Source organism: Podarcis erhardii, assembly GCF_964252035.2.
Source record: "Podarcis erhardii genome assembly, chromosome: 7".
NCBI classification, from domain to species: domain Eukaryota; kingdom Metazoa; phylum Chordata; class Lepidosauria; order Squamata; family Lacertidae; genus Podarcis; species Podarcis erhardii.
In genome coordinates, this window is record NC_138511.1 from 16,410,595 (window position 1) to 16,437,103 (window position 26,509).

General features: G+C 46.4%; 1 protein-coding gene across 3 annotated transcripts in view; it reads right to left on the reverse strand.

Moving 5' to 3' along the window:
- The window catches only part of DISP3 (dispatched RND transporter family member 3), a 103,233-nt gene that overhangs the window by 58,259 nt on the left and 18,465 nt on the right, over positions 1-26,509 (reverse strand). The window contains exon 1 of one of the 3 annotated variants that reach the window (XM_081870762.1): positions 24,457-24,538. The exons of the other annotated variants lie outside the window; for them this stretch is intronic. Within the exon in view, the coding sequence (XP_081726888.1) occupies positions 24,457-24,486 (30 nt within the window). The 5' untranslated portion in view covers positions 24,487-24,538. Of the gene's footprint in view, positions 1-24,456; positions 24,539-26,509 lie in introns of those variants that run through there. 3 annotated transcript variants of the gene reach the window in all.

Here is a 26,509-nt window from a genome sequence, read left to right on the forward strand (position 1 = left end):
TTTCTGCGCATGCACGTGATGTCATTTTGTACTTCTGTGCATGTACGAGTGCCAAAACCCGGAAGTAACCTGTTCCGGTATTTCCAGGTTTGGCACGGTCCGCAACCAAAAAACCTGCAACCCGCAGCATTCGTAACCTGAGGTATGACTGTACATGAATAATTTCTGTACAGTTTGGGTAGTGCTGTCCCTATCATTCCCAAAAGGAAAGCTTCTGATTGTTTTTTTACAAACATTATTTTAAACATCCTTTTCAATTCATTACAGAGTACCTCAGGTAAAGAACTTAATTCGTTCTGGAAATCCGTTCTTAACCTAAAACTGTTCTTCACCTGAAGAACCACTTTAGCTAATGGGGCCTCCCACTGCCACTGCCGCCGCCGTGCAATTTCTGTATTCATCCTGAAGCAAAGTTCTTAACCCGGGGTACTATATTTGGGTTAGCAGAGTCTGTAACCTGAAGTGTATGTAACCCGAGGTACCACTGTACATACCATTTCCCAGTAAGCGTCAACCTTACTACAAGACCACCAGTTATGATAAAAAGAACCTTCTTATTCTTTACATTTCCAACACTTACTGTAAACCACTGTGATCCTTGGATGAAGGGTTGTATATACCTAATTATTATAAGGGTTGTATATACCTAAATTAAAAATAATAATATAATATAATATAATATAATATAATATAATATAATATAATATAATATAATATAATATAATATAATAATAATTTTGAAAAGGTACCCTCGCTATGCTCTTCTACAAACTGTCTCAGTACCACAAAAAGGCAAGCTGCCAGATCCAGACAGCAGCCTTGACTCTTCTGTTCTCTGTCCCCTTTTTAATTTGACTCCTTTTCCGAGCCCTTTCCAGAGGGAGCCCTCAATCATTCACTTGACCATCCCTACAGGCACCGAAGTGAATCCTTTCTCCCCTGCGCTTCACAGCTTGGATCGCTATCCCATCGAGGCATCTAGTTTAGTGGCCTTGTCCAGACTGTCTGGCATGGAAGAGATTTTTTTTAATTTATTTTTTACGTTGCAGGATGAAATATATCAAGGCTCCTTTCTCCCTCTCATTAAGGCTGAGTGAAGATCTTTCTCTCCTCGTCCCCTGCCCACACTCCCCTCCGGTATTTATAACCTTGTTATTTATTCTCCATGCTGGAACAAACACACAGAGACAAAGACCACAGCTTTCTCCTTCCTCCACCAGCTCCCCCGCCATGGCTTGTCACGGGGTGGAGAGCAATGCTCTTGACAGACGGCAAGGGATGGGTCTCGCCTGTTAAAACCAGGAATGGGGGGGCAGTTTAACGACACCCCCCAAAAAGTTCTCACCACAGCCTCTAACTAAGGCCAGGACAATGACCGTTGACACAGGCACCATACATACACAATAGCAAAGAGGCTCAGAAAAGCAGTCCATAAAATTGTAGCAATAAGCAGATACCATTATTATAAGAAAAAAAACCTGTTCCCTTTTCCCTTATGGGGTATCCAAGAGCCCGTATAAAGTCCTTAAGTAGAACTGTTATAAGAAAAACCTGCTCCCTTTTCCCTTATGGGGTATCCAAGAGCCCATATAGAGTCCTTAAGTAGGTTCCCTATCAGGAGAAAATAACAGAGGCCAACCAGAGAATATTGAGAAGCCAAGCAGCTAGTAAGCCTGATTTTTATTAAAGTGTTGCAACAGGGTCCCCCACTCCCCCCCACGAAGAGAGGAACCCAGAACAATGGTGCACAAGCTCTTATATAGACTTTTGAAACTGTCTACCCTGTAGCCAGAGACCACCCCCCAAAACATCATACATACATCACAGAAGGGGGAAATCTCCAACAAAAATCCTGTTTGTTAGGATACCTCTTTTGTAAACAAAATCTGCCCTTTTTCCCTTATGGGGTATCCAAGAGCCCGTATAGAGTCCTTACGTAGGTTCCCTATTGGTAGGACAAAATAACAGAGGCCAACCAGAGAATATTGAAAGGCAAAGCGGCTAGTAAGCCTGATCTTTATTAAAGGTGTGGCAACAGGGTGCTCCCCTCACATGCAGGAAAGGAGGAGGACCCAGAACAAAGGTGTGCCTGCCCTTATATAGACATTTTAAATTCCCTGCCCTGGAGCTCGAGACCACCCCTCCATACATCATACATACATCACAGAAGGGGTGTAACCCAAGACCACCCCCCACAAACATCATACCCACATCACAGAAAAGGTGGTCTACAACAGAAATTTGAATGTTGTTGTTTTTCCTGTCTGTCAGGTTATCTGATCATGCCTTATCTGATTGCCTTTCCTGGCAGTCTGCCCATTCCTTTGAGAGGGTGATTTCTAAATTCCTGTAACAAGGAAGGTTTTTTTCACCTCCTTGCAGAGAAACATTTGGTCAGCTTGGGAGTCAAAATGGTTTCAGGTTGGTCTTCCTGTGCTGATCTATGTACGTGCTTGGTTGGTACATTTATGAACATTTATTTTATATACCGGTATATAAGACCTTAAATTTTATTACTACACCTCATAATGGCCAGTGATTGCTCTACCTAGGCAGCCTGCCCATTCTTTTGTGATAGTAAATGCTTTAATTCCTGAATCCAGGTCACAGGCGCACCCTATTCATACACACATATGCCCTTAAGACAGGATTTGCAAGCAAAAGACAATGGAGAGGCTTTCCCATTTCCTTCCTCCTTGCAGAGAAATATTTGAGGTCAATTTGGGAGAGTCAAAATGGTTTCAGGATTGCTCTCCTGTACTATTTCAGATACATGGTTTATATACTTATGCATGTGTTTGCCTTGTAAATTTATGAACATATGATTTCTATATATGAGACCTTAGAATTCCTATAACACCATGTACCATACTGTTTCCTCTGACTATCCAATATAGAAAACTGTAGAAACGTCAAATAATGCCAAAGATTTCCTTGGTTCCAGTGGCTAATGATTCCACTCTAGAAGAGGGGAATCCAGGCCTCCCCCTGCCTCCATAATCAATGGACCAGACAGATATCTGTTGATGGAGTTTGCTGAAGCCAGGTATTCACAAAGCCCGGAGGGCAAAGATTGTTGGAAAAACGCCTGGGAAGGCCTGCATATCCGAATTCATTTAATTTGCTCATTTCATTATCTACTTGAAATATGTACTGCTATGAAACTGCAAGTTTTTACAATACTCCTGCCAATGTTTTTGTCTGTTTGCAATTTATCTGTAAATATTCAATAAACCATTTCCATTCTTTTATCAAAAGTTTGTTATCTTGATTTCTTATTCTTTTGATAAGTTCCGCCATTTCTGCATATTCCGTAAGTTTTTATATCCATTCTGCCTTTGGTGGGACTTCTTCTGCTTCTTTCCACTTTGGGGCAAGTAGCATTCTTGCTGCTATGTTGTTGTTTACATTTAGTCGTGTCTGACTCTTCATGACCCCATGGACCACAGCACACCAGGCACTCCTGTTTTCCACTGCCTCCCACAGTTTGGTCAAACTCATGTTCATAGCTTTGAGAACACTGTCCAACCATCTCGTCCTCTGTCCCGTCCTTTCTGCTGTAAAGGTAAAGGGACCCCTGACCATTAGGTCCAGTCGTGACCGACTCTGGGGTTGCGGCGCTCATCTCGCTTTGTTGGCCGAGGGAGCCAGCGTACAGCTTCCAGGTCATGTGGCCAGCATGACTAAGTTATACATAAATAAATTTCTATTCAATTTAGGTAGTTTTGTCCCTATAGTTCCCAAAACGAAAGCTTCTGGTTGGTTTGTTTTTTACAAAAGTTATTTTGAACATCCTTTTCAGTTCATTGTATATCATTTCACAGTAAGAGAGACTCCTGCCTCAAAGCATGTCTGCCAGGCATATGGCAGGTTGGTACAAGATTAGACCCACTGGCCCCGTTTTCTAAACAAACAGCTCAGGACTCCCAGCACTTTATTAAAGTCATACCTTGGGTTACAGACACTTCTTTTCTTTTCTTTTAATTAATTTTTTATTGAAAGTTTTCTTTTGCAAATTTGTTCAAGTACAATCATATTTTCCAATTTACAAATTTTTTGACTTCCACCAGCTCCCCCCGCAATCCTCATATTTTAATCTTTATTCCGCATTTCCTTTATAATGTATTGCCAGTTTATGGTATCTTCACATCTCTTTTACTCTTTACAATACCCTTTCTTGTCACAAAGCCTCTTTAAAGCCAACTAACATTGTCTGATCATCACAAATATTTTCCAGATATATTGTAAACTTTCTCCAGTCCTGAGTGAACTTGTGATCTTTCTGGTATCTAATTTTTCCAGTCATTTTATCTAGTTCCGCAAAGTCCATTAGTTTCTGTCTCCACTCTTCCAGTGTCGGTAGTTCTTCTTGTTTCCATTTTTGGGCTATTAGGATTCTAGCCGCGGTCACTGCATATTGGAAAAGTTTGTAATCACTTTTATTAATTTCTCTTCCTGTAATTCCTAACAGAAAAGCTTCTGGTTTCTTCACAAATGTATATTTAAACATCTTTTTCAACTCATTATATATCAATTCCCAGAAGCCCTTCACTTTCTTACATTCCCACCACATATGGTAAAACGACCCTTCCTTTTCTTTACATTTCCAACACTTATTACATGTTTTATACATTTTTGCAAGTTTAACTGGAGTAATGTACCATCTGTATACCATTTTCATAATGTTTTCCTTTATCGTCATACATGCGGTGAATTTCATATTCTCATTCCACACTTTTTCCCAATCTGCTAATTGTATATTATAATATACAATATTACAATATATTGTATATCTGGGTTACAGACACTTCAGGCTGCGCATTTTTGGGTTATGGATGCGCCAAAACCCGGAAGTACCGGAACGGGTTACTTCCGGATTTTGGTGCTCACGCATGCGCAGAAACGGTAAATTGTGCTTTGCGCATGCACAAAAGCGCCGAATTGCAACTCACGCGTGCACAGATGCGGTGTTGGGGTTGCGGGCGCTGGGGGTTGCACACGTGCCTCCTGCATGGATCATGTTCGCAACCCGAGCGTCCACTGTATTCTCCTGCAATTGTAGACCAGACCGACAGACAGCACTCTAACCACTGTGCCACCCTGTGCTCTTCCCCCACGCACCTGCCTTTGCAGAAATCCAGCTCTGCAAGCCTATGACCACATATTCTGAGTCCTGCAGCCTCCGTCCCTCCAAGCTTGAAAATGGAAGAACTTCTTCCACCGTCCGAGAGCCTTCCTCCCCCCCCCCAGCAAAATCCTTTATCTGCTCCCACCCCCGACAATTTCCGTGCCGGAGAAGCCTGCTTTGTAGCTTGACCCTGAAAGTCACAAGCAATTTCGAAACACAGCCAAGAAGCAATTTGGAGTTTCACCTCTTTTTTTACCCCCTCGGCAGAGGTGCCTGTGCATGTAGGCGTTGGGGGAGGAGGGGGGAGCCTCCAGTTTGGATGAGACTCAAAAAAGCAAAAGCTTCTGCCAGATCCTGCTCAAGGGGAGAGGACTGAGCACTTCCAAGAGGCAGGCTTAGCAAAACTAAAACACAATAGAACGCTCCAATTTTCTCCTTGGAGCCCTTCATTGGATTCATCAAATCTTGGAATCAGAACTGTAGTGTTGGAAGGGACCTTGAGGGTCCATTGTCTAGGAAACTCGCAAGCAGGATTCAAGAGCACTCTCTGCTCCTTTCCAGCAGCTGGAATGCATGAGCCTGGCTGCCTCTGAACATGGAGGCAGATATGGTGATTGTAGCTAGGAGCCATTGATCGCTTTATCCTCCACAGTGTTTCTCTCTCTAATCTAGTGAGGCTCCTCTTAAAATTATTAGGAATGCTTAAGAACACAAATAAGTTAGAAGAGCTCTGTTGGATCAGCCCAAAGCCCCATCTAGTCCAGAATTCTGTTTTCCCAGTGGCCAAATACATGCCTATGAGAAGCCTGCCAGCAGGATCCAAGCACAAGAGCAGGTCCCTATAGCCTTTAGCAAAGGTGTCACGGGCTTTGAAGACGCACGAACTCAGGACGAAAGGAAGAAACGTGCTGAGAGGAAGGCACGCTTGGCAAGCCCTCACCATGATCAACTCCCACCCGGAAACCCATGTCCCCACTGTGGAAGGACGTGTGGATCCAGAACTGGCCTCCACAGTCACTTACGGACTCACTGTTAAGACCGTGTTCATGGAAGACAATCTGACTCGGCTATGAGGGATTGTCGAAGCAGCAGCAGCATGAAGAAGTCTTTCATCTGCCCTGAAGCTGCTGACATTCAGACTACCACTCCCATCACCTCTGACCATGCTGGGACCAATGGGAGTTGGAGCCCAGCTATGTTGAGAGTGATGAACATTTAGAGCACAGCCTCCTTCGACTTTGGGTCCCCGCAGGCGCGCCAACTCTAGGGGGCAGAGGTGTTGTCAGCCCCTTCAATATACCTTAGCAGGGGGCTCAAACCCCCACCCCCAATATTGACGGGACGGAGGAGGCCAAACCGCCAAGCTAAGCACAGCATCAGGGCATGCTCCTTCTGAGCACAAGAGAGGAGGAGCTGTGGTCACTGAAGCTGTACAGCACTGGGGAAGTCCTCTTCCCGGTGACAGCCATTCCATGCATGATGTCAAAGACACAAATGGCACACTGCTGGGCCCCCAGTCCTCAGCCCAAGGTTGTGCCTCTGGATCCCCAGAAGTTGTTGGACTACAAACCATGTCATCCCTGACCACTGGCTAAGCTGGCCGAGGATGCTGAGTTTTGTAGTCCAGTGACATCTGGGACTCAAGCTTGAAGAACACTGTCTTAGCACACAGCTGGGGCAGCCATTTTTATTACTATTTAAGATCGCAAAGCTTTCACTATATGTTTATGCACACATACGTACACAGGCATAGGAAATAAAATAAAAAAGTTTGACACCAGAACAAATACATAATCAATATCCATAAATACCACATGACTATAAAGGCATAGAGCATTACGAGCTGGCACGATGTAAGATTTCAACCAACATAAAGAACATTATTTGCATAACCACTGTCAGGAGTGTGTGCAGGAGTCAGGCCCTGTGACTGGTAGGGCCTCGCAGGATTGGGGCCTTCCTGAGTTTGGCCTGGAAGGGCAAGGTGCGGCTGCACAGGTGAGGCTTGACAGAAGACTCGTAGCACCTGGAGGCAAGGGCCGGCAGGGGTATATAAAACCAGCAGTTCCCTCTGGCTCTTTGCCACAGCAACAAGCTACCCACCTAGCTGTGCTTCGCCTTCCTGACTCCTGGTTTCCTGACCCTCAGACTCTTGGCTTACAGACACCCCTGGGGGGATGGGGTGGCCCTGCCTGTCAGCTTCCTCCTCCTCCTCAGTCTCAATGTTGCCCCTCATAGAACTCAGCCAGGAGAAAGCAGGAATCCATTCTGCTTGTCACCGGCTCCGGTTTCACTTCCTGCTGGCCCCTCTGCCTTCCATCCTACTGGTCTCACTGTATATACATATCCGCCTATATACATAAAAAGGTAAGACTGTCATCATGCTGCAGATTATGCAGCTGCCAATAGCGTGACCAGCTTCCTCCTCCTGTTGCCCCTTGTAGAACTTGGAGGGTGAAGTATGGGGACAAAAAATGAGAATGAGTTATCTCTGCTTATCATTGGGCTCTGGCTCAGCCAATTATGCCCTACCAGTCCGAACCACCACAAGCCACCACCATAACTATGGGACCGCCTCTCCTGGTATGCCCCACGGAGGACCTTACAGTCCGCAAATAACAGCATCTTGGAGGTCCCAGGCTTAAAGGAGATTAGACTGGCCTTGACCAGAGCCAAGGCCTTTTTGGCCGTGGCCCCGACCTGGTGGAATGCTCTGCCACAAGAGACCAGGGTCCTGGAGGATCTGACATCTTTCCGCAGGGCCTGCAAGATTGTTATGTACTGAGTCGAATAGGATCCAAACTGCAGCAGTCTGATTGGTCCTAGAACAATAGGCTCCAAAAGGCAGCAGTCTGATTGGTCCTAGAACAATAGGATTCAGAATGCAGCAGTCTGATTGGTCCTAGAACAATGCAGCAGTATGATTGGTTGGCAGGAACCACCCAATCATGCTCCAGATTGAAGTGAATCCACAACCTGATTGGTTTACAGTACAATTCCGGAATTAGCCAATCATGTGCAGCCCATTGTGTAAATAATGTATATAAGGCAGATACTTTGAGGGGACTTTCATTCATTCCTCCTCACCACTATGAGCTGAATAAAGAGCATGAAATCACTTTGCGACTCTGAGTATATTTCACTGGCGACGAAGGTGGGATCCCGCTGAGCTGACTGCCACACACAGCACCGCAGCACCGCCACCTGCCGCACCGCTGCCTCGCACCGTGTATCCAGGCTTCAGCTCCGGGACACAAGGAACTCAGAATGGCAACTGACAGCAACTTCTCGCCGTTCAACCCAGCATCTGGAGACTGGGAAGCGTACGCCTCCCGTTTCACCTTCCTCCTAGAAGCCAAAGGGGTCACCGATGATGAAGACGCCAAGAAGAGGGCAATATTCTTCAGCGTCTGCGGAGAGGAGACATTTGAAATCGCCCGGGCTCTCCTTGCGCCTGAAGACGTTGCTACTGTTCCATACAAAACAATAATGGAACAGCTGAAGGGGCACTTTTCGCCACAGCCCTCAGTGGTGGCTCGTCGAAATGCCTTCTACGCAAAGCGGCAAGCCCCTGGGGAAACCATAACTGGGTTTGTGACCTCTCTCCGCCAAGCCGCCCGGTTCTGCAACTTCTCAGAGCTGGAGAACATGCTTCGTGACCGCCTCGTCGGTGGCCTGAGGGATGAGAAGCTGCAACGACGCCTCTACGCTAAGAAGAACCTAACGTTCCAGGTCGCTCTGGAGGAGGCCCTGGCAACGGAAGCTGCCGAGAGGTCGACACAAGAGGCACGGCCGAGCCAGCCGTCCCAACCGAGGGTCCACCATGAAGACCTCACCGACGACTCAGGATCTGACAGGGAGGAGGTGCACCGAGTACAGCAGCGCACTCAAGCAGCCCACATACCACAGCTGCCTCGACGAGAAGGAGGGAACTGCGCAAGCTGTGGAGAAAGTCATGAGAGGAGGACCTGCCGTTTCAGCAATGCAGAGTGCAGACAGTGCAGAAAATCGGGACACATCGCCCGGGTGTGTCGGGCTCGGCCCACCCGACACCAGGCATCAGACGACCAATCCAAGAACCCCAGGTCCCGGGGCCCAACGCACCAAGGCAACTCGACAGAGCTCACGGACTTCCAGGTATACCAGTTGCCCCACCCCAACATAGAGAAAATTTATGTAGAGGTACAGATAGAGGGGGCCCCATGCCGCATGGAGCTTGACACGGGTTCAACTCTATCCATAATCTCGGCAAGGACCTTAAGGAAACTGTGTCCTACTGGGGGTCCCAAACTCAGGCCGGCCCCATTCACCCTCCGGGACTTCCAGAAACGTAAGGTCCCCACAATGGGGGTGGGGACCTTCAGGGTGCAATACCGAGGGCGGACGCGGCAACTGGACTTGCTTGTGGTCAAGGGCCCCTACATTAGCTTACTGGGATTGGCATGGTTTGGACCACTGGGGCTAGCTGTCTCCGGGGTGAACCACACTAGCTTACAAGTGGACGTGGACGCCATATGCAAGGAATTTCCGGGGGTTTTCGATGGGAAATTGGGACAGTATACGGGCCCCCCCATTGCTCTACAGCTTGACCCCGCAGTACGACCAGTCAGGCTCAAGGCCCGCCGGGTCCCGTTCGCTCTGAAACCCCGTATAGACGAGGAATTGGACCGGCTCGTGGAGCAAGGAGTGCTGGAACCGGTACCTAATGCCCCCTGGGAAACCCCAATCGTCACACCTGTCAAGCCTAATGGCTCAGTCCGCATCTGCGCAGACTACAAATGTACCATAAACAAGGCCCTCACGGCCCATGCATACCCAGTGCCAGTGGTCAGCCATGTCCTTGCCACCCTGGCTGGGTCGAAAATTTTTGGCAAGCTGGACTTGGCCCAAGCATATCAACAGCTGCCAGTAGATGAGGCAACAGCAGAGGCACAGACGATTGTGACGCACAGAGGAGCATTCAGGGTAAAGCGGCTGCAATTCGGGGTCAGCGTGGCACCAGGCATATTCCAGAATCTAATGGACTCTCTCCTTAAAGGGATTCCTGGCGTCACCCCCTTCTTCGATGATGTGTTGATTGCCGGGCCCACACCAGAGGAGTTTGAGGACCGCCTCCGCACCGTTCTGCACCGTTTCCAGACAGCGGGTCTCAAGGTAAAGCGGGAAAAATGTCTACTAGGAGTGCCCCAGGTGGACTTTCTGGGATTCATGGTGGACGCAGAAGGGGTCCACCCGACTGGGGACAAGGTACGGGCCATTTGTGATGCCCCAGCGCCCAGGAACAAGACTGAACTTCAGGCCTTCTTGGGACTATTGAACTTTTACCATTCCTTCCTTCCCCACAAGGCGGCGGTAGCGGAGCCCCTACACAGACTCCTGGACAAGCGGGCCCCTTGGGTGTGGGGCCATCGCCAGGAGGCCGCATTCCAGGCAGTCAAGGACTTGCTTGTCTCAAACTCGGTCTTGGCACACTTCGACGAGAGGCTGCCGGTGGTGCTAGCATGCGACGCCTCACCCTATGGCATTGGCGCTGTCCTGGGACACCAACTCCCAGATGGAAGAGAGGTACCGGTGGCATACTTTTCCCAGACACTCAACGCAACCGAGCGGAACTACTCACAAATCGACAAGGAGGGCCTGGCAATCGTGAAGGGAGTAAAAAAATTCCATGATTTCTTGTATGGGCGGCCCTTCACCGTGGTGACTGACCACAAACCGTTGCTTGGCTTGTTTGCCCCCGAAAAGCAGACCCCCCAAGTGCTGTCTCCTCGTGTCCTCAGGTGGTCAATTTTCCTTGCCAGCTACCAGTATGCACTGATTCACCGCCCTGGGAAGGCGATGGGCCATGCGGACGCCCTCAGCAGGCTACCACTACCAGAAACAGGCCCCGACCCGGCACCTGCACAAGAGGTTATGAGCCTGGAGCTGCTTCCCGACCGCCCCATTCAGGCACAAGAAGTTGCACACCATTCCAAGAAAGATAGGGTCATCTCCCGGGTCCTGGACTGGGTGTGGAGGGGATGGCCCAGCAGCAGCCCCGGGCCAGAATTCGCCAGCTACACAACCCGCAAACATGAACTGTCGGCCCACAAGGGGTGCCTGTTATGGGGAAGCAGGGTCGTTGTTCCCCAGCCCCTCCGCAAAAGGGTCCTCACAGCCCTACACGAGACACACCCAGGGGTAGTAAGAATGAAGGCCCTTGCCAGGAGTTATGTGTGGTGGCCGGGGATCGACGGAGAGATAGAGGCCTGGGTCAAACACTGCCAGGCCTGCCAAGAATCCCGCCCAGATCCCCCAAGGGCCCCAGTCCAGTCCTGGGAGTCTGCCCGAGCACCATGGTCACGCCTGCATGTGGACTTCGCTGGCCCCTTTCAGGGGAAAACATTCTTCATAGTGGTGGACTCCTACACCAAATGGCTGGAAGTCGCACTGGTACCATCCACTTCTACATCCGCAGCCATCCGGGTACTACGCAGGCTGTTTGCAACGCACGGGCTCCCTGACACTCTCGTCTCAGACAACGGGACTGCATTTACGTCAGGAGAATTCCAAACCTTCACAGCGCAGAACGCCATCCGCCACATCCGTTCGGCGCCATTCCACCCTGCCACCAATGGCCAAGCAGAACGCATGGTGCGGACCACCAAGGACACCCTTCGCCGCATGACGCAAGGGGATTGGGAGTACCGCCTTGCCACATTCCTTCTAGCACAGCACAGCACCCCCAGCTCAACGACTGGCCGGAGCCCCGCTGAACTACTAATGGGTCGGCGCCTTGCAATCAGATTGGACCGCCTTCACCCCGATAGAGCTCAGGATGAGGTAGGGGTGGGGGAAGGCAGGAACCCCCGGACCTTCGAGGCCCAGGACCCAGTGTACGCAAAGAATTTTGGGGCAGGCCCTGCATGGGTACCCGCCACAGTCACCAGGGTCACTGGCCCCGTGTCGTACGAGGTGCTAACGGATGGGGGGCAATGCTGGCGCCGCCACTGTGACCAGATACGGCGACGATTCCCGGGAGAAAACCAGGAGGAGGAGGACAGGTCAGAGGAGTCCCAGGGGAACAGTGGGGCAGTGAGGCCCATAGAGCAGCAGGGGCCAGCAGGAGAGGCAGAACCAGTAAATACAGAGAGGTCCCGGGAGGCCGAAAGGACACCGGAACCAGAACCACGACTGAGCGAGCCGGTTGCGCCAGACCAAACAGCCCCATCACAGCCAGCATCCTTGGAACACGAGCCAGAACCAGAACCCCGGACCAGGGAACACCCCAGGCCGCAACGCACACGTAGGCCGCCAGCGTACCTTGAGGACTATGAATGCGACCTCCCGGGCAGGACTGGAACTTAGAGGGGAGGGGTGTTATGTACTGAGTCGAATAGGATCCAAACTGCAGCAGTCTGATTGGTCCTAGAACAATAGGCTCCAAAAGGCAGCAGTCTGATTGGTCCTAGAACAATAGGATTCAGAATGCAGCAGTCTGATTGGTCCTAGAACAATGCAGCAGTATGATTGGTTGGCAGGAACCACCCAATCATGCTCCAGATTGAAGTGAATCCACAACCTGATTGGTTTACAGTACAATTCCGGAATTAGCCAATCATGTGCAGCCCATTGTGTAAATAATGTATATAAGGCAGATACTTTGAGGGGACTTTCATTCATTCCTCCTCACCACTATGAGCTGAATAAAGAGCATGAAATCACTTTGCGACTCTGAGTATATTTCAAAGATGGAGCTTTCCGCCAGTCCTTTGGTTAGGGTCCAGTCTGACTCCCCCTCTCTCCTTATAAGAACTTGTATGAAAGTGGCTCTCCAACTTTTCTCACAGGCTCATATAAGATCAGTACAAACAGTTAGGCTGGTGAGCATTTAAGGTCCCCAGCCCTAATCTGTGGGTTGCCATCTGATTGGATTTCACTTTGATTCTGATCTGATTTTAGGATGCATTTTAACTGATCGCCTGATTTTATGTTAATATGTTATATATCTGATGTTAGCCGCTCTGAGCTTGGTTTTGGCCAGGGAGGGCGGGGTATAAATAAAATTATTATTATTATTATTATCATTATTATGAGTGGCCTGGATAAACTCCTCCCCCATCTCTACCCGAAAAGCAGCACCGTGACTGTTCACAACCCCTCCTGGCCTTGCAGGCGCTTGAGTCCTTGGAGACTTTAAATAAACCCACCCACTCACCCACCCCTCCTCCTCCTCCTCCTCCTCCTCCTCCTCCTCCTCCTCTTCGCTGGCAAAATTGACTAAGTCATCATCCCTGCAGCCTTGTTGCAATTTCCCAGACTGATTGGAATAATTGCTTCATTAGTTGTTTTTAAGGCTCTGCAGAGCCAGGGAAAAGCATCTTACACGTGCGCACACACGCTAAGAGAAATTATTTGTGCAGACCTGGAAGGCAACTGGGTCTGAGGAGGGGGTGGCACACCAGCTGTAGAAAATCCAGAAGATTGAGCTTTCACTGCTCCCCCCCATCTCTACAACCTCCCAGAGAAAAGAAAGCCACACAGAGAGAAAAATTCCACCCCTTTCCCTGCTTCTCTGTCCCTTCCACCTCTTTCCCCATTTTCTCAGTTGTCCTTTATCCTATATACCCTATCTACATCCATTATTACTAATAACTATCGTTATTATCCATGCTGCCTGAAAGATCGTATATCCTTCTGCAAATCTGTCTGAGTGCTGAGATCCTCAAGTGAGCACCTTGCCTTGGTCCTCTCAGCATGAGAGGCACAGTTGGTGAGGGGGAGAGAGAGAGAGAGAGAGAAGGAAGGAAGGAAGGAAGGAGGGAGGGAGAGAGAGAGAGAGAGAGAGAGAGAGAGAGAGAGAGAGAGAGAGAAGGAAGGAAGGAAGGAAGGAAGGAGGGAGAGAGAGAGAGAGAGAGAGAGAAGGAAGGAAGGAAGGAAGGAAGGAAGGAAGGAAGGAAGGAAGGAAGGGGGGAGAGAGAGAGAGAGAGAGAGAGAGAAGGAAGGAAGGAAGGAAGGAAGGGGAGAGAGAGAGAGAGAGAAGGAAGGAAGGAAGGAAGGAAGGAAGGAAGGAAGGAAGGAAGGAGAGAGAGAGAGAGAGAGAAGGAAGGAAGGAAGGAAGGAAGGAAGGAAGGAAGGAAGGAAGGAAGGAGAGAGACAGAAGGAAGGAAGGGAAGGAAGGAGGGAGGGAGGGAGGGAGAGAGGGAGAGGGAGGGAGGGAGAGAGGGAGAGAGAGAGAGAGAGAGACTCTTCTGTGGCTGCACCCATATCATGGGATTCCCTCCTGAGAGAGGTTACATTGAATGACTCTTTGCTATCTTTCCATAGACAGGCAGAGACCTTCCTATCCAGAAAGGCCTTTAATTATGCTGGTTCTAAATGTGCTCCAATATATTTTAATTAATTGATTCTAACTAGTTATTATTCTGTATTTTACAATTGTGCATTTGCTAACGTCAACGTGCTTCTGGCCAGTTCTGAGCTCTCCAACCCTGCTCCAGAGACACTCGCTTCAGATTCAGATGCTGTGATTCCTGCATTGCAGGGGGCTGGACTAGATAACTCTTGGGGTCCCTTTCCAAATCTACAATGCTACAATTCGAATGCAATCAGTCAATAGAACTGCAGGTGTCTAACAAAATGTGTCCATGTTCTCTTCATCTATTTAGAACTTCTCATTATATAGGCATCTTTCTGGACCATTTGTGAGTGTAATAGAGCTCCACCACTCCCTAGAGAAAGTGTCTTTCAGATTAATTCTCTTTTAAAGCCAGTCAAGTTGTTCACGGCTGGATCAGGCCAATGGCTCATCTAGTCCAGCATCCTGTTCTGACAGTGGCCTGCCAGATGCCCCAATGGGAAACCTGCAAAGAGCACCCAAGCACAAGAGTCATCTCCCCTCCTGTGGTTTCCAGCAAATGATATTCAGAAGCATTATTGCTTCCAACTATGGATCCAGAGCATAGCCAGGCTACTATCCCTTGATAGGCTTCTGCCTATGAATTTGTCTAATCCACATTTCATAGAATATCATAGCATTGTAGAGTTGGAAGGGACCCTGAGGATCATCTAGTCCAACCCCCCCAAAGTGCAGGAATCTTTTGCCCGAGATGAGGCTAGAACCCCTGACCTTGAGATGAAAAGTCTCATGCTCTACCAATGGAGCTACCTGCCAAGGCGGATCTGTTTCTTCTTTTTTATAATTTTTTTATTAAGAATTTCAACATATCAAAATATCAGAACATCTGATATTCATTATTTCCTCCCATTTCCCCCCACCTCCCCATCAAACCCTCCCCCCCAAGACTCCCCTCAGCTCCTCTCTCTGATTTCTCAACTCATATTGTTCTCTGCATACTGTAGAATTGTATAAATCCTTATATTATCTATCTACTATGTTAACAGGGACATGGGTGGTGCTGTGGGTTAAACCACGGAGCCTAGGGCTTGCCGATCAGAAGGTCGGCGGTTCGAATCCCCGTGATGGGGCGGGCTACCATTGCTCGGTCCCAGCTCCTGCCAACCTAGCAGTTCGAAAGCACCTCAAAGTGCAAGTAGATTAATAGGTACCACTCCGGCGGGAAGGTAAACGGCGTTTCCATGCACTGCTCTGGTTCGCCAGAAGCGGCTTAGTCATGCTGGCCACATGACCCGGAAGCTGTACGCCGGTTCCCTCAGCCAATAAAGCGAGATGAGCGCCGCAACCCCATAGTCAGTCACGACTGGACCTAATGGTCAGGGGTCCCTTTACCTTTACTATGTTAACAATCAATAAATTTGTGTATGTTTATTCAAAACCTTCCAAGGAGTCCAATTCATTTTGTTGTCGCCAAGGTGGATTTCAAGCCATCTGAAACGGTGGCCATCATTGCCACTGTTCCATAGATTAAATACGTGTGGCATGAAGTTTTGTGGGTGTTTTACATATAAAAGTATTTTTAATTGGGTTTCTTAGCAGAAAAGTTAGGATTGTTTTTCTTATATGTACTTGTTCCCTCTCCCCCCATGGCTGATGCATTTATTGTGAAATTGCTTTTGAAATACTTTACGAGAAGAGATTCCCAAATGTCATTAAATAAACAACAACAACTCTTCCGTTCCAGCTGGTAACGAAAGATGGATGACTCCTTGCCAGACAGGGAGAAGCATCTGCCAGCCTTCTTGGGATGGAGATGCACATCTCATAGGGTTCATGTAAGCTTTCTAGTAGCAGCGGCAGCACCATGCCCTACCTAGCTGAAGTGTTTACTACTGAAGAGGATGCTTCTGTTTTGTAAAATCACAAGTGCGGCATTCAAGTTCAGCAGCTGAATGCTGCTGGCCTAGTGAGACTTCTGAAAGAATTATGCTCAAGAAATTTCTTAGACATTTGCTTGAGACCCAGCTGATGCATTGCAAGGGATCATTGTGAGGTCTTTTGATAGAGCTCCAGGCAAACAACATCATAAGAACCTAAAAAGAGCCTTGCTCTTGCTAAGATGTACAAGACTAAATCAGATAAGTACTGGAGATGCAAAGAGGTTGAGGGAACGTTCTTTCATATGTGGTGGACCTGTAAAAGCGTGAAAGAGTATTGGGGATAGCCGCCTGAAGCCTTCGGAGCGCAGCGCTAGTTCCCGCTGCGCTCCAAAGGTTTTGGGTTCCTTTTGCTGAAGCCAAGAGAGCAAGACTCTCCTGGCTTCAGCAGAGAGGGAGAGCTGCGCAGCGCCCCTTCAGCCAAGTGGGAGGAGAAATGGAAGGGGCTCTGTTTCTCCTGCCGCTTCGCTGAAGGGGCGCTGAGCAGAGAGGGGGATAATTTTTTTTTTTCTTGTTCTCCCCCTCTAAAACAAGGTGCGTCCTATGGTCGGGTGCATCCTATAGAGCGAAAAATACGGTAACCTGACAGAATATGTACAACTTGCAGACTTAACATACAGAATAAGAGAGCCAGAAGAACATGTGTTGGAAAACATTAGTTAAATATATGGGAAATAATTGTGTACGGCTGAAAACACTGGCAGCATTAAGATAAATAAATTTTGATGGATGCAATAATGGAATACTGATTGGTACAGTTTTTGTAAAATATGCAGGGATTCATATGTAAAATGAACCATGGAAAGAGAAGGGGAGTCACTGATACCTTAAGTATGTAAAGTGTTTATCTGAAATTGTAGAACAGAAAATTGAATAAAGGTCATATTTAAAAGAGAGAAGAGAAGAAAAGAGAGAAGAAGAAAACCCCAAAGTGAGGAAGCCTGGCATAAGAACATAAGAGCAGCCTGCTGGATCCAGCCAATGGCCCACCTAGTCCAGCATCCCGTTCTCACAGTGGCCAAGCAGATGACCATTATGGGATATCTGCAAGCAGAACCTGAGTTCAAGAGCACTCTTCCTTCCTGTGGTTTCCAGCAACTGGTATCCAGAAGCATAGAGGATTGCAATCCTGGCTAGTAGCCATCAACAGCCCTTTCCTCCATGAGTTCATCCAATCTTAAGGATGTAAAATGAGTATTTTAAATTGTAAAACAGAAAAATTAATTTTAAAAAAGTGTGTGTGTGAAGAGCCCGGCTAGATCAGACCAATGGCCTCCCTGGTCCAATAACCTTTTCTCACAGTTGATGACCAGACATCTAATAGGAAACTAGCAACATTGACCGGAGCAGGATAATAGCATGATAACTTCCTGTGCTTTCCAACAACTGGTGGCCTCATTGGGGCAGGCGGAATTATTTCAAAGCTTGAGGTTCCAACCCTACTTAGAGCAGACCCATTGAAATTAACATACACAGCTAGGGATGAGTGAATCTGTCCATTTCAGTTCCTCGTTTCCCAAATCATGAATTTAGCTCCCTGTATTTCCACATCATAGAATCCTAGAATTGTACAGATGGAATAATCAGATCCAACCCCCTGCCATGCAGGAATATGCAGTTGTACAGGGATTGAACCTGCAGCCTTGACATTATCAGCACCACGCTCTAACCAACTGAGCTATACAGGCTGTTAGCAGTTTGTGAAATTTTTGTTTCAAAATCCTCATGAAAATCCACCATATACACATTCATATGCAATTTTTGCATGACACCTTTTTCTTTTCTTTTTCTTTTAGCAAACTAATTGCATTAAAAGAGCACATATTTGCATCTTCATTTCACTAATATATGCATTTAAACAGACACTTTGCCCCCAAAGATTCTCAGTTTTGTAGACATTGCTTCGTTGGAGAACTGCATTGCAAAATTCAGAAATGTGTGGATTTTGAAGAATGCCTATTCTGGATCTCATATCATTTTGGAAAGTGTGGACTGGATTTGGTTTGCCTTTAAATGCACACCAAATCAAATTTGCCCCCATCCCTTGATATAACTATGGTCCATGAATTTCAGTGGGTCTACTCTGAGCAAGGCCAACACAGCATACAAGCCTGAAGATCCCAGTGTCAAATGGGTTTCTCTCTCTCATTCTCTCTCTCTCTCTCTCTCTCTCTCTCTCTCTCCCCCCCTGATGCCCAGCTCATTCCTTGAGCTCAATGAGAAGTGAGTTATGTATTTATTTCAACTCTGAATTGCTTCCTATAGAGAGCATCTCAAAGCAATTTCACAATACAATAAAAACACACAGGTAGGGGTGTGGGTGTATATATAACAATTATATAGATAAAAACAATTTCCACCAGTTCCGCTGAAAATATGACCAATTCTCACACATTATCTGAATCATTGGCAGTGCACACAGCCATGTAAAAACACCTATGCATTAATATTTATAAAATTATGCTGCAGAAATATGGTGCTGCATGGAGCTTGACTCTTTTTATAGGCTTTTTTCCTTTTTGCTTGTAATTTTGTTAGTAGGGCTTTCCAGAAGCAAAAACGCACAGTAGCTCAGACAGAAGAAAGAAATGGTCCAATGTGGGCAAACATCAATTGCGTCAGAACCACCAAATTCCATGTATACACTAAATCCTTTTTTTAAAAAATGGATTTCTCCTCCGTCATAGGGACAACCCTGCTGGGTCATTTAGTCCAGTGGCCGATCAGAAAAGTCGTCCCCCCTCAGAAGCCCACATGCAGGGTATGAAGGCAATAGTCCTCCCTCTCTGATACCCATAAGATTGTAAGAAGAGGGCTGCAGCTGGTCAAAGGCCCTTCTAGTCTAGTATCCTATTTTAACAGTGACCAGCCACAAGCCCCTGAATGGAGAGCCTGAAAGCAGGACCTAAGTGTAGTAGCAGTAGCAGTAGCAGCAGCAGCAGCAGCAGCAGCTCTCCCAACTTCTGATTCCTCCCAGGACCAGACCACCCCAGACAGCCAAGGGAGAACATGTTGTTGTTTAGTCGTTTAGTTGTGTCTGACTCTTCGTGACCCCATGGACCAGAGCACGCCAGGCACTCCTGTCTTCAAGGTAGAACATAAAGGTAAAGGGACCCCTGACCATTAGGTTCAGTCATGGCCAACTCTGGGGTTGCAGCGCTCATCTCGCTTTATTGGCCGAGGGAGCCGGCGTACAGCTTCCGGGTCATGTGGCCAGCATGACTAAGCCGCTTCTGGCAAACCAGAGCAGCGCACGGAAACGCCGTTTACCTTCCCGCCGGAGTGGTACCTATTTATCTACTTGTACTTTTGATGTGCTTTCGAACTACTAGGTTGGCAGGAGCAGGGACCGAGCAACGGGAGCTCACCCCCTCACGGGGATTCGAACCACTGACCTTCTGATTGGTAAGTCCTAGGCTCTGTGGTTTAACCCACAGCGCCACCCGCATCTAGGTAGAACATAGAATCAAATAATTGTAGTGTTGGAAGGGACCCATATGACCATCTGGTAAGGTAAAGGTAAAGGACCCCTGGATGGTTAAGTCCAGTCAAAGGAGACTATGGGGTTGCAGTGCTCATTTTGCTTTCAGGTCAAGGATAGCCAGAGTTTGTCCACAGACAGCTTTCTGGGTCATGTGGCTAGCAGGACTAAACCGCTTCTGGCGCAACGGGACACCGTGACGGAAACCAGAGCGCATGAAAACACCGTTTGCTTTCCCACCACAATGATACCTATTTTTCTACTTGTAGTGGTGTGCTTTCGAACTGCTAGGTTGGCAGGAGCTGGGACAGAGCAAAGGGAGCTCACCCCATCATGGGGATTCGAATTGCCAACCTTCTGATCGGCAAGCCCAAGGCTCGGTGGTTTAGACTACAGCGCCGCCTGCGTCCCTACCATCTAGTCCAACCCCCTGCAATGCAGGGAATATGGAGCTGTCCCGTATGGGGATCGAACTTACCTTGGCGTTAAGTAGACTGCTGAAAAATTAAGTCTTTTTTTTAATGTCTTGGAAGCAAACCAGGGACCTTCTGCATGCAAAGCAGCTGTTCTCCAGCTGAGCCACGCCCCTTTCCCGGTCTCAGCCATGTTTTTCCCAGTAGTGATGTATAGAAGTGAGAGCTGGACCATAAAGAAGGCTGATCGCTGAAGAATTGATGCTTTTGAATTCTGGTGCTGGAGGAGACTCTTGAGAGTCCCATGGACTGCAAGAAGATCAAACCTAAGGAAATCAGCCCTGAGTGCTCACTGGAAGGACAGATCCTGAAGCTGAGGCTCCAATACTTTGGCCACCTCATGAGAAGAGAAGACTCCCTGGAAAATACCCTGATGTTGGGAAAGATGGAGGTCACAAGGAGAAGGGGACGACAGAGGACGAGATGGTTGGACAGTGTTCTCGAAGCTACGAACATGAGTTTCACCAAACTGTTGGAGGCAGTGGAAGACAGGAGTGCCTGGCGTGCTCTGGTCCATGGGGTCACGAAGAGTCGGACACAACTAAACGACTAAACAACAACAATACCTGAGCTCTGGAAGGGATCAGGGGGGAAACCCAAAGAGAAAGAGGAGGTTTTGAGGCTGCTACGGCTCCTGAGGAAGAATCAGGAAAGCAAATGGATGGATTTCCTCCTTCTATCTCTCTTATACCCAAAACAGTCAAGGAGGTTAGGCAGGTGTGTGTTTTAGGGGAAGGAGAGAAAAAGAGGTTGGAAATGAGAATGTTGTCTGATCTCAAGCGGAGGATTCTAGCTTCGTGCTTCTTGCTAGGGGCATCAGCCAAGCAAGAACAGGGGGAAAGCATTAAAACATTAACTCGCTTCGCTGAGTAAAAGCCTGCGCCATGCCAGGGAGGAAAAAAAAACAGGCATTAGGCTGGAAAAGGAGTTAAAAAAAACAAAAAACAGAAGCATTTCTGTTAGGGATTCTAGGACAAGACCTGCCAAGAAAAATAAAGAACTTATTTATGTATGCTTCGACAGCGGCAAGAGTCTTGATAGCACAAGGATGGAAGAATGAGGAAATCCCAGCGAAAGAACAGTGGCAAGAAAAATTGATGAGTTATGCAGAACTGGCTAAATTGACATACAAACTGCGGGGAAAGGACAACTGTAACTTTAAGGAAGAATGGGAGCTTTTAACAAATTATCTAAAAAGACAGCAAAATGAACTGGACTCATTGGAAAGGTTTGAATAAACATGCACTCATTTATTGGTCTGATAACATGATAGATAGATAGAGAACGTAAGGATATGTACAATTTTATAAAATAGAGAGAATAATATGTGCTGAGAAATCAGAGAGAGGAGCTGAAGGAAGTCTTGCGGGGGAGGGTTTGAAGGGGGGAAGGGAAAAAAATAATGAATATTATTAAGTTGTGGGCGAACACAGCAATTATTCCAAAGCAGCTCTTTATTTGTAAGCTGGAACAGAACTGAACTGAGGAGCTCAGTCAGCCTGCTTATATAGAGCTCTAGAACAATGTAACTGTTGCAACTTTCTAAAACTATCCAATCACTGAACGTCACTTTCGATCCTTCATTTGCATAACTATCTACAGTATTCCCCTGCTGGCCCAGGGTGAGAACTTCAGTACATAACAAATATGATATGTTTTGATAGTTTGTATGTTGAAATTGTTAATAAATGGCAGATGCAATTGATGGAATATATGGAAATGGCGGAAATGATTGGCAGAATCCGGGATCAGGGAGAAGAGTCGGTGGAGGAAGACTGGAAGAAATTTAGGATGTATCTACAGAAACATTGTAAAATTTCTGAATGCGTGTGATGTTGGAATGAAATGAAGGGGTCCTAGCAATATGATTAGAAGTTAAAATTCGTGAGGATAATTAACTAAGGGTAAAATTAAGAAGATATGAATTTGCTGTCTAAATTTTTAAATGGGATACAAAAAAGGGAGATGTGAGGAAGTCAGGAAAATAAGTTAATGAATGTTATGATATTTGAAAAAGGGATTTTTCTTTTCTTAAATTTTCTTTTTAAGTTTTGGTTTTGCTTTTTTATGTGTGTATATGTATTTTCATTTCTGTTTTGTTTTTGTGAACCTTTTTTCTGTAAAACTCAATAAATATTATTATTAAAAAAAAATGAAATTGTTAATAAAAATATTTTTTAAAAAAAGGAAAAGGAGGGAGGAGGGGGAGGAGGATAGCTTCCCTGAGCAAAACACGCCTGATTGGAAAATTCAATTTTGTGGCTGAGGTCTTGGTGACCCCAGGCCTTCCCACTGGGTCAAGGTGCCAGTAAGCACCAGAAATCACACCATTGAAAGGGAACTTGGGGGACATTCAAGTCCACCTTCCCCCAACTTTATACCAAGTCAGACACTGGTCAAAGAATCATAGAACTGCAGAGTTTGAAGGGACACCCCCCCCCAAGGATCATCCATTCCAACCCTCTGCAATACAGGAATCTGAGCATCTCCCATCTGTTTACATCAGGCATAGGCAAACTTGGCCCTCCAGAGGTTTTTGGGACTACAGTTCCCATCATCCCTGACCACAGGTCCTGTTAGCTAGGGATGATGGGTGTTGTAGTTCCAAAACATCTGGAGGGCCAAGTTTGCCTTTGCCTGGTTTACGTATTGTCTACATTCTCTGGCAGCAGCTTTCCAGTATTCCAGACTGGATATATTCCCAGACTTATCTGAAGATGCCAGGGAAATGATATATAATGAAATGAAAAGGATGTTTAAAATAACCTTTGTTTAAAAACAAACAAAAAACCCCAGAAGCTTTTCTTTTGGGAATTATAGGGACAGAACTACCTAAACTGTATAGAAACTTATTCATGTATGCGACCACAGCGGCAAGAATGTTACTCACCCAAATATAGAAAGAAGTCCCAGCAAAGGAAGAATGCATACAAAAACCTATGGAATATGCAGAAATGGCAAAACATACCGGGAGAATAAGAAATCAAGATAACATTTTTTAAAATAAAAGAACGGAAATGGTTTATTGAATATTTACAGATAAATTGCAAACAGATAAAAACATTGGCAAGATTTTCGTAATAACCTGCAGCTTCAGAAGACTATATATTTAAAGAAGATGAATAAATGTGCAAGTTCATTTGGATATGCCGAAGATATTAAAAATAAATTTAAGGAACCGCAGAAAGAGGGGGGAGGATGTCAAGTTTGGAAATGTTAAAATGATCGTAAAATTAGTGAATTGCGGAAACTCAAAAAGTATAAAAAAATAAATAAACGAAGATGCCAGGGGTTAATCTTTTGCAGCTGTCCCTCGGTGGCTGAGTTGGTTAGAGCATGGTGCCGATAACAACAAGATTACTGGTTCGGTCCCTGTATGAGGCAAGTGCATATTCCTGCATCATACGGGGTTGGACTAGATGATCCTCGAGGTCCCTTCCAATTTACAATTCTAGGATTCCACTGAATCCTCAAAGGATTGTCTCCCCAAGGGTTTGTGGCCCTTGGGAGGGAAAAGCCTCTCTCTCTCTCTTTTAAATGATATTTATTAAAGTTTCAAAAATTACAAAAAGAAAAAATGAACATACCACATTAAACAAAAACCAAGCAACACACCACAATATAAAAAAGAAGAAAAAAGAACAGAAAAATAAAACCCATTACACAATAACAAAAAATTTTAAAAAAGAAAAAGCATCATATCTCTTTTCTATTCTTTCATTAGCTTGTTTCCTTGACCTCCTCACACCTCCCTTTTTTGTATTCTAGATCAATTATCCATTTCAGCAAATCCTTTCCCTCTTTTTAAAATTTTAGTCCTTTAATTTTAAAATTTTAGTCCTTTAATTTAATTAAAGGGAGGGAAAAGCCTCTCTTCCACCCCCGCCTTCACAGAACCCTCCACCATTCAAGATCAAAATGCTTGTGACAGACCTACTTCCACAGTACATAGTTGGGAGGAAGTGAGTTAACGAACTCCTAGGCTAACTGGCAGCTGGCTTAACTGAGGAATCGGTTCTGTACATGGAAGGCATCAAATTTCGGAGGAGCGAACATCTTATCTTTGCTCTAAGTGGATCGTCTGGGAATAAAGCGTTCACCTGCTGATGATCTTGCTCCTTAGCTGTCATTGAACGCTGCCAGGTCTGATACAGAGGAAAGTCTGTCTCCCTAAGTGTCCCGGGCAGGTTGTTGACAATTGGGGAGGCGGAAGTGGGGGGGGGAGAGGGAGGCAGAAAACACAACACATTAAAGATCGCGGCTCCCTTCAAAGAATGAAGGAAAGGCAGGGAAAGGACAGAGGAAAGGACAGAGGAGAAGCAGCCTTCAAGCTACCTGTTATGAAGGGTACACAAATGGAGAAAGGCAGGTAACAGATGCAGGTCCCAACTTGGCCCTGGAGGGGTGTGTGTGTGTGTGTGTGTGAGAGAGAGAGAGAGAGAGAGAGAGAGAGAGACCAATACCATAGACCAGATGGGTCAGCAAACTTTTTCAGCAGGGGGCAGGTCCACCATCCCTCAGACCATGTGGTGGGCTGGACTAGGTAAAGGTAAAGGGACCCCTGACCATTAGGTCCAGTCGTGGCCGACTCTGGGGTTGCAGTGCTCATCTCACTTTATTGGCTGAGAGAGCATGACTACACCACTTCTGGTGAACCAGAGCAGCGCACGGAAACACCGTTTACCATCCCGCCGGAGCAGTACCTATTTATCTACTTGCACTTTGACATGCTATTGAACTGCTAGGTTGGCAGGAGCAGGAGCAGGGACCGAGGAACGGGAGCTCACCCCGTCGTGGGGATTCGAACTGCTGACCTTCTGATTGGCAAGTCCTAGGCTCTGTGGTTTAACCCACAGCGCCACCCGCGTCCCATATTTTGAAAAAAATAATGAACGAATTCCTATGCCCCACAAATAACCCAGAGATGCATTTTAAATAAAAGGACACATTCTACCCATGTAAAAACACACTGATTCCCAGACCATCCGCGGGCCAGATTGAGAAGGCGGTTGGGCCGCATCTGGCCCCCGGGCCTTCGGTTGCCTACCCCTGCCATAGACACAGGACATAATACAGATTTGAATCTCTGGGGGAAACTTTGGAAGAGCGATTTAACAGCATGTTATTCCTTGAAGAAGAACTACCTGGAAATGATTTATAGATGGTATTCAACTCTGAGTAGACTTGTTAAAATGTATAAGTTCAAATCAGATAATTGCTGGGGATGTAAAGAGGTGGAGAGAACGTTCTTTTGTATGTGGCGGACTTGTAAAAGAGTATTGGGAAATGATATATAATGAACTGAAAAAAATGTTTAAAAGCACGTTCCAAAAACACACACACACCCAGAGTCCTTTCTGTTGGGAAAAATTCAGAGGGAAATTCCCAGGTGTTAAAAAAGATTATTTATGTATGCCACTACTGCGCCCTGTGTTTTGTTATCCTCAAAATGGAAAACAAGTGAGGTCCCAACCAAAGTAGAATAGCAACTTAAGTTGCAGAATACGCGCAACATGCGGACTTATAGAAAAAGAGAACAAGAAGAACATACGTTTAAAGAAGACGGGAAAATGTTTATTGAATATATAGGTGAAAATTCTGTACATTTGAAAACGCTGGTAGCATTAAGATAAATTCAACAGAGTAAATAAGTTTTGATGGATGCAATAATGGAATACTGAACGGTTTAGTTTATATAAAATATGCAGGGATGTATGGTATGCAAAATGAAGCACAGAAAGAGAAGAAGGAAAGTCATTAATTTAATGTTGTTTAAATGAATATTTTGAAATGTAAATTAGAACAATTTAATAAAAATTAAGAGAGAGAGAGGATGAACTTATAGGGTCAGATATAAAAGTAAAGGTAAAGGGACCCCTGACCATTAGGTCCAGTCATGACCGACTCTGGGGTTTCGGCGCTCATCTCACTTTATTGGCCGAGGGAGCCGGCATTTGTCTGCAGACAGCTTCCAGGTCATGTGGCCAGCATGACTAAGCCGCTTCTGGCAAACCAGAGCAGCACACGGAAACGCTGTTTACACCGGAGCAGTACCTATTTATCTACTTGCACTTCGTGCTTTCGAACTGCTAGGCTGGCAGGAGCAGGGACCGAACAACCAGAGCTCACCCCGTCGTGGGGATTTGAACCACC